Source organism: Oncorhynchus gorbuscha, linkage group LG02, assembly GCF_021184085.1.
Source record: "Oncorhynchus gorbuscha isolate QuinsamMale2020 ecotype Even-year linkage group LG02, OgorEven_v1.0, whole genome shotgun sequence".
In the NCBI taxonomy this organism is placed as follows: Eukaryota; Metazoa; Chordata; class Actinopteri; order Salmoniformes; family Salmonidae; genus Oncorhynchus; species Oncorhynchus gorbuscha.
Window position 1 is genome coordinate 60,433,245 of NC_060174.1, and position 7,873 is coordinate 60,441,117.

At 42.3% G+C, this 7,873-nt stretch overlaps 1 protein-coding gene across 1 annotated transcript in view; it reads right to left on the reverse strand.

The window, feature by feature from the left end:
* The window catches only part of LOC124005659 (regulator of G-protein signaling 14-like), a 25,387-nt gene extending 19,157 nt beyond the window's left edge, over nucleotides 1-6,230 (reverse strand). Inside the window, 4 exon segments of the mRNA XM_046315107.1 lie at nucleotides 2,603-2,775; nucleotides 4,798-4,819; nucleotides 5,621-5,743; nucleotides 6,008-6,230. Of these exon segments, the coding sequence (XP_046171063.1) occupies nucleotides 2,603-2,775; nucleotides 4,798-4,819; nucleotides 5,621-5,743; nucleotides 6,008-6,070 (381 nt within the window). The 5' untranslated portion in view covers nucleotides 6,071-6,230.
* Between the last annotated feature and the right edge of the window lie 1,643 nt (nucleotides 6,231-7,873).

Below are 7,873 nucleotides of genomic sequence, written 5' to 3' on the forward strand. Positions count from 1 at the left end.
GAGCCCTGCGGTTGCGGGCGGTGCAGTTGTCGTACCAGGCGGTGATACAGCCTGACAGGATGTTCTCAAATGTGCATCTGTAAAAGATTGTGAGGGTCTTAGGGGCCAAGCCAAATTTCTTCAGCCTCCTGAGGTTCAAGAGGCGCTGTTGCGCCTTCTTCACCACGCTGTCTGTGTGGGTGGACCTTTTCAGATCGTCAGAGATGTGTATGCCGAGGAACTTGAAGCTTTCCATCTTCTCCACTGTGGTCCCTTCAATGTGGTAGGGGCGTGCTCCAACCTGCTTTTTCCTGAAGTCCCCTATCATCTCCTTTGTTTTGTTGACGTTAAAGGAGAGGTTATTTTCCTGGCACCACTCCGCCAGGGCCTCTCCTCCTCCCTGTAATCTATGGTTGTATCATCTGCAAACTTGATGACTGAGTTGGAGGCATGTGTGGCCATGCAGTCATGGGTGAACAAGGAGTACAGGAGGGGGCTGAGTATGCACTATTGTGGGGTTCCTTGTGTTGAGGATCAGTGAAGTGGAGGTGTTGTTTCCTACCTTCACCACCAAGGGGGCGGCCCGTCAGGAAGTCCAGAACCCAGTTGCACAGGGCGGGGTTCAGACCCAGGTCCCCAAGCTTGATGATAAGCTTGGAGGTTACTACAGTGTTGAAGGCTTAGCTGTAGTCAATGAACAGCATTCTTACATAGGTATTCCTCTTGAATATGTCCGTAAACACTCCAGCCAGCTGGCCTACGCATGCTCTGATGACGCGGCTAGGGATATTGTCTGGGCTGGCAGCCATGCAAGGGTTAACACGCTTAAATGTCTTATTCACATCGGCCATGGAGAATGAGAGCCCACAGTCCGTGGGAGTGGGACGCATCGATGGCACTGTGTTATGCTCAAAGCGGGCGAAGAAGGTGTTTAGCTTGTCTGGGAGCAGGACGTCAGTGTCCGCGACATGGCTGGTTTCCCCCTTTGTAATCTGTGATTGTCTGTAGACCCTGCCACATGCGTCTTGTCTGAGCCATTGAATTGCGACTCCACTTGATTTTGTACTGACGTTTTGCCTGTTTGATTGCCTTACGGAGGGAATAATTACACTGTTTGTATTTCAACCATTTTCCCAGTCATTTTGCCATGGTTAAATGCGATGGTTTGCGCCTTCAGTTTTGCGCGAATGCTGCCATCTGTCCATGGTTTCTGGTTTAGGTAGGTTTTAATAGGGACAGTAGGAACAACATCCCCTATACACTTCCTGATGAACTCAGTCACTGTGTCTGTGTATACATCAATGTTATTATCCGAGGCTACCCAGAACATATCCTAGTCCCCATGATCAAAACAACCTTAAAGCATGGATTCCGATTGGTCAGAATAGACCTTAGCACAGACATCCTGTTTGAGTTTCTGCCTATAGGAAGGGAGGAAAGAAATGGAGTCGTGATCTGATTTGCCGAAGGGAGGGTGGGGGAGGGCCTTGTGGGCATCCATGAAGAGAGAATAGCAGGGGTCGAGTGTTTCTCCAGCACGAGTACTACAGTCAATGTGTTGGTAGAATTTCGGTAGCGTTTTCCTCAAATTTGCTTTATTAAAATTCCCAGCCACAATAAATGCGGCCTCGGTGTATGTTGTTTCCAGTTGCATAAAGTCCAGTATAGTTCTTTGAGGAACGTTGGGGTATCGGCTTGAGGGGGAATATACACAGCCATGACTATAACAAAATATAATTATGTTGGAAGGTAATACGGTCGGCGTTTGATTGTGAGGTATTCTAAGTCGGGTGAACAAAAGGATTTGAGTTTCTGTACGTTATCACAAGCACACCATGAGTGGTTAATCATGAAACATACACAACGCCCTTCTTCTTCCCGGAGAGTTCTTCATTCCTGTCTGTGCGATGTACTGAGAACCCAGCTGGCTGTATGGACGGAGACAGTATATCCAGAGAGAGACATGATTCCATGAAACAGAGTATGTTACAGTCCCTGATGTCTCTCTAGAAGGAGATCCTCACCCTGAGCTTGTTCACTTTATTGTCCAGAGACTAAACATTAGTGAGAAATATACTCAGAAGCGGTAGATGGTGTGCCCGCCTCCTGAGTCGGACTAGAAGTCCACTCCAAATACCTCTTCTCCATTGAGCAGCATCTTGGAGCAGCCTCTGGGATAAGTTAAATTGCCCTGATGGGTAAGAACAAAGGATCCAATTCGGGAAATTCCTGGTCGTAATAGTCTGGTGAGTTACCGCCACTCTGATATCCAAAAGTTATTTCCGGCTGTATGCAATAACACAAAAACATTCTGGGCTAATAGTGTAAGAAATGGCACAAAAAAGCAAAATACTGCAAAGTTGTTTAGCAGCTAGAAGCAGTGTTGCCATGTCTAAGATGGCGATGACATCCTGAGACCGCGGTTAAATAATGGCAGAATAATCAACACAAAATCATAGTCTTTCCTTTACATGACAAAGTGTTCAAAATGACTTCTTTTATCTCTCCAAAACAATGGACTCTTGCTTGAAACAAACACACAAGACCCATAAACACAAAGTGCATACTAAAGCTCATCATGAATAAACCTGAAAGATTGTGTACAGTCGGGTTTAGGTCCTACCGTGAAGTAGAGGACACCAGTTGGGTCCTGTAGTAGCCTCTCAAAGCTCACAGCCCAGCTGGCCACCTTCCCCACACCACTGGCTCCATCACTGGGCACGGTGGGGAGACTGGAGTTACTGCTGGAACACAGGCCCACACTGGCTCCACGTTCCTCTGGTACCACATTCAGCTCTGGAGACATTAACAACAGGGCTGCACTGGATGTAATACAGAAACCACCATTTATGCTTCACTTTGAAATATGATTACGTGTCTCCTCCTGTACTTGAACATAGTAAAGTGATTTTGAATTACGGAACACTTTAGTCTAGTCGCTGAGTTGTGAAAATGTACAGAAAATGAAAAGACGATTGTACAAGGGAACGAGTCGTGAGCAACTCCCTCGTGTGGCTTTCTCTCACATACGGCTGTCAGCTATTGAGGAGGAAGTCATTGTGGTAACACTGGAACTTCAGAGCCAGACTGGCAGGTATACCCAACAGACAGTGCATTCTTTAGCGTTTACAAACAGTAAACACTACTTACCCTGGAGCTACAAAAGTATTGGGACAGTGACACGTTTTTGTTGTTGTTTTGGCTCTGTACTCCAGCATAATGATACAATGACTGAGGTTGAAGTGCAGACTCTCAGCTTTAATTTGAGTGTATTTTCTATCCATATCAGTTGAACCATTTAGAAATTACCTCACTTTTTGTTCATAGTCCCCCCATTTTAGGGAACCAAAAGTATTGGGACAAATTCAATTATGTGTATTATCGTAGTCAAACGTTTAGTATTTGGTCCCATATTCCTAGCATAAAATGATTACATCAAGCTTGTTGTGACTCTACAAACTTGTTGGGTGCATTTGCTGTTTTTTTGGGGTTGCGTTTCAGATTATTTTGTGCCCAATAGAAATGAATGTTAAATAATGGATTGTCATTTTGGAGTCACGTTTGAATGTAAATAAGAATATTTTATGTTTCTAAACACTTCTACATTCATGTGGATGCCACCACGATTACGGCTAGTCCTGAATGAATCATGAATAGTGATGAGTGCGAAAGTTACAGACACACAAATATCATACCCCCAAGACATTTACATTTAAGTCATTTAGCAGACGCTCTTAGACATGCTAACTTCTCCATTACGGCAACAGGGGAGCTTAACACGTTTTTTTTTTGTCATTAGGGGGGGGGGGTGATATTTGTGCTCACTCATCATTATTCACTTTGAAATATTATTTGTGTCTTCTCCTGCACTTGAACCTAGTAATGTGATTTTGAATACCGAACACTTTATTCTAATTACTGAGTTGTGGAAATGTACAGGAAATGAATAGATGATTGTACAAGGAAACAAGTCGTGAGCAACTCCCTCACGTGACTTTCTCTCACATACGGCTGTCAGCTATTGAAGAGGAAGTCATTGTGGTAACACCGGAACTTCAGAGCCAGGCTGGCAGGTGAACCCAACAGACAGTGCATTCTTTAGCGTTTACAAACAGTAAACACTACTTACAAGTACTGGGAGAGTGATATTTTTGTGGTTGCTTTGGCTCTGCGCTCCAGCACTTTGAATTTGAAATGATACATTGACTATGAGGTTGAAGCGCAGAATGTCAGCTCTAATTTGAGGGTATTGTCATCTATATCGGGTGAACCGTTTTAGAATTACACCACTTTTTGTACATAGTTCCCCCCCCCCATTTTAGTGAACCAAAATTATTGGGACTAATTCAGTTATGTATATTAATGTAGGCAAAAGTTTAGTATGTGGTCCCATATTCCTAGCATGCATTGACTACATCAAGCTTGTGACTCTACAAACTTGTTGGATGCATTTGCTGTTAGTTTTGGTTGTTTCAGATTATTTTGTGCCCAATAGAAATTAATGGTAAATAATGTGTTGTCCTTCTGGAGTCACTTTTATCGTAAAGCTGACAGTCATTGTATCATTTCATTGTTTCACTGCAATACTTTTGGAGCTAACTGTATATGAGTGAAACATGTTGAGAGAGGAGGACACTGTGCTACAGGGCCATTTACTTATTCACATACAGCTCTGATTTACAGCTCCTCAAAGCACTCAGAAGAAGAGCGAGTGAGCGAGTGAATCCATATGTATAACTGGGAGAAAGCAGACCCTCTATTGTCTGGTCCAACACGTTCAGTGAAAAAAAAACTGAATGTGTCCATGTTTCAACTCACCTCCGTCCGACACTGCCAGACTCTGTAACCACAAACATAGACTAGTGAATAAATCTGCTTTGGATTAGGGTAACAACAATCAGATACACAATGATTTTATATCTAAAGTAACATGTTTTTAGTTGGCCTAAAACCTCTAATCTTTAGAAGACTTTAGAGCTTAGACAGTGAGACTGTGAGACAGAAAGACAGACAGACAATCTAGGCCCACTTACTGCACGTCCATTCGGTATTCCAAGGTTTTTATGTGTTATGAACATTGCCGTATCGCTTCGGTTAATTGAAAGATTCCAAGAGAGACATTGATAGATCACTGAAGAAGGGTTCCGGTAATGTTCTTCTCTGAACCTACTTGCTTTGCAGTGACTGCCACTTCCTGACTGCACAGGAAGTCTTGCCATAGCAACATGACCACAAGAGGATGTGTGTGCACTCTACACAAATCCTCGTCTTTCTTTACCCCCTTGTGGAAAGCAATATCATTCTCATTCATGCAGACAATAGAACACACCAAAACATGAAATGAATACACTGTTGATTACAGTTTGAAAACAGTTTGTGGTGTTTGAGTTTCTCTAGACAAATATTGGTCATGTGTTTTAATTAGCATAAAACTGGATCTTAACCATATAGAATTAGGAGGATCTCTATGCTTAACCATGATAAATTGCCACCAGCTGTAAGTGACTAAACACACTCCATCACCACCATAAACCACAGCTCACGTATTGTCGTCTAATATTAGTTAATAATTAGTTAGTAAATGATTATCTATAAGTGAATTAAGTTAATTATCTATAAGATCATTTTAGTATAGGTTTACCCTTGTGAGATTCAGTGGCCTAATGCTGGTTTCATTGTTGTATCGTCCAAGTCTCCTTCGGAGAGATGATCTCAGGGCAAGTTGAGAGAATCCTTTGGTGAACTCTTTGAACATCATTGTTTTCTGTAGGACAAATTCAAAACAATCCAACATTGATCAGATAAATTACGTCACACTTGGCTCAACTATAATATGACTTGTTTGAGCATGTTTTCCTACTCTCTAAAAATCTTGAACTTCCATGACACCCAAGGGCTGCGGGTAAATCTGTTCCTAGCTATCCTCAAATGCTACAAAAGGCACCACAGGAAATTCCCCCAAAAGCCACAATCCTCACGATACAGAATATCTACTACACATGATTAAATGAATGTTACAGTATTGTACCTTCTCTCTGGATTCTCCAGTTGTTTTCCTCAAAGGACAGTGGCAGGATGCAGAGGTCTCCATGGCATTGGCGGTGCCTACTTGGAATAGACAGAGAGAGAAAGAAAAGGAAAGAAAAGAAGAGGAGAGTTTTAACAGCTCTGGGTTGGCTGATGCCAGGGGACTGGTCTGGGGCCCGCAGTGATGATGGCTTATCACTGAACAAACAACATCCCAGCCATAAACCACAGCTCACATGGATATAAAAATCAATGGGTGGGACACAGATAGATAAACACAGCAACCACTCAAGGGGAAGTCTCAGGTTGTCTCCTCCTCCATTCCAGTTTCACAGTGACTGTCTGTTCCTAAAACTGTGCGAACCAGCCCGCATGTAACCCACTCATTACCCATTTTAACATAAACCAGCCTGCATGCCCATATGGCCATTTCTACATACACAATATAGACCTGTGCATACCGTGTTTTTATTTCACAATTCAAGAAAATAAGATTGACCTTCATCCTTGTGTAATAAACTGCATATAACACCATTCACTGTAACATTTCATTCTTTGCAGTAAACTAGTAGTATTTGATTAGGATTCCCATTAGCTATAGCCAAAGATGCAGCTACTCTTCCTGGGGTCCACACAAAACATAAAATACTACATAATACTAATAGACAATGACAGCTGAACGAGAGAATCACATACATTTTAAATAATAATACACACTTTCATATACTTATGCCTTAGCAATTCATGCTACATGTACTCCTAATAAAGGCTACACTGCAGTCTTCCATTTTGTAGCAGTTGCTGTTACAATTGCAGGTCCTGATCCTAATCTCTCAGAACCAGTTTTTCTGTGAACACTAGCGAGAATCTCACAACATTAGGAACCACCCGTGTCCTTGATTCTGCCATTTGACCTCAGTGCTATTCATAATATTAATGTGACTCATAGTTGCTACTGAATCCAAGTGCAACGACAATGGAAATGCTAACCTAAACGTTCAATCTGCCTGTGGCTCAATCATACTGAGCGAGGAACTGAGGAGAAAAGATGAGCGCTTCGGCTTGCAGGACATGGTGCATAGAGAATGATAATCGAGTAGGTAACTGATGGATAAGAGTGCGAATGGGTGTCAGACAAATTTGACTCATGGCGAGATGATGCATGAGTGGAAGAGGAGCAAATACTGAAACCAAGATTTGCTTTGAATTTGTGACTCAAGAGAACATTGCTTGTTACGATAGAATAGAGTTTATTGGCAAGAGAAAAACCAAGAGATTACAGGTGCAATGAAACACAAATGTCTCCGCAGTTTCTATTGTATGGTATCATGAGAATAAGCCCCCTTTTCTCCTTGTATGGTGTAGATGTAGGATCTTCATCTGAATCAGTTTGCTCCAGTAGGAACATAATCCTGTTGCAACAGGAAATGTGAATTATTATGTGGATTACAGTTAATGGACATTTTTGTAGTGGTTGATACATTTTATTTTTCACAAGTGAAAATCAAGTCTGAAATTTCAAAGTGGAAATTAGAAACTTCAGAACACTTTTTACATTTCAAATATACCACAAGTTGCTCATTTCCTGCATTGCAGGAATGTTCTTCCGTAACGTGGTGATCAAATGAATATCCTATATCTGCATTATCCTCTCGCTCAGTGCATTAGCAGCAATACAGCTTTGAACTGACCACAGCTGGAGCAGACTGGATCATCAAACTGGACTAACATGCACTATTAGGGCTCTCCGCTCTCACTCTAGGAGCATCAGGCCACGAGACTGAGAGGTAGTGTGACCGCTAGGATTACCTTGACAACACCCTCTCCTCTTAGCAGCCCAGGTATTTGTATTGCAGCAAATAAGCAA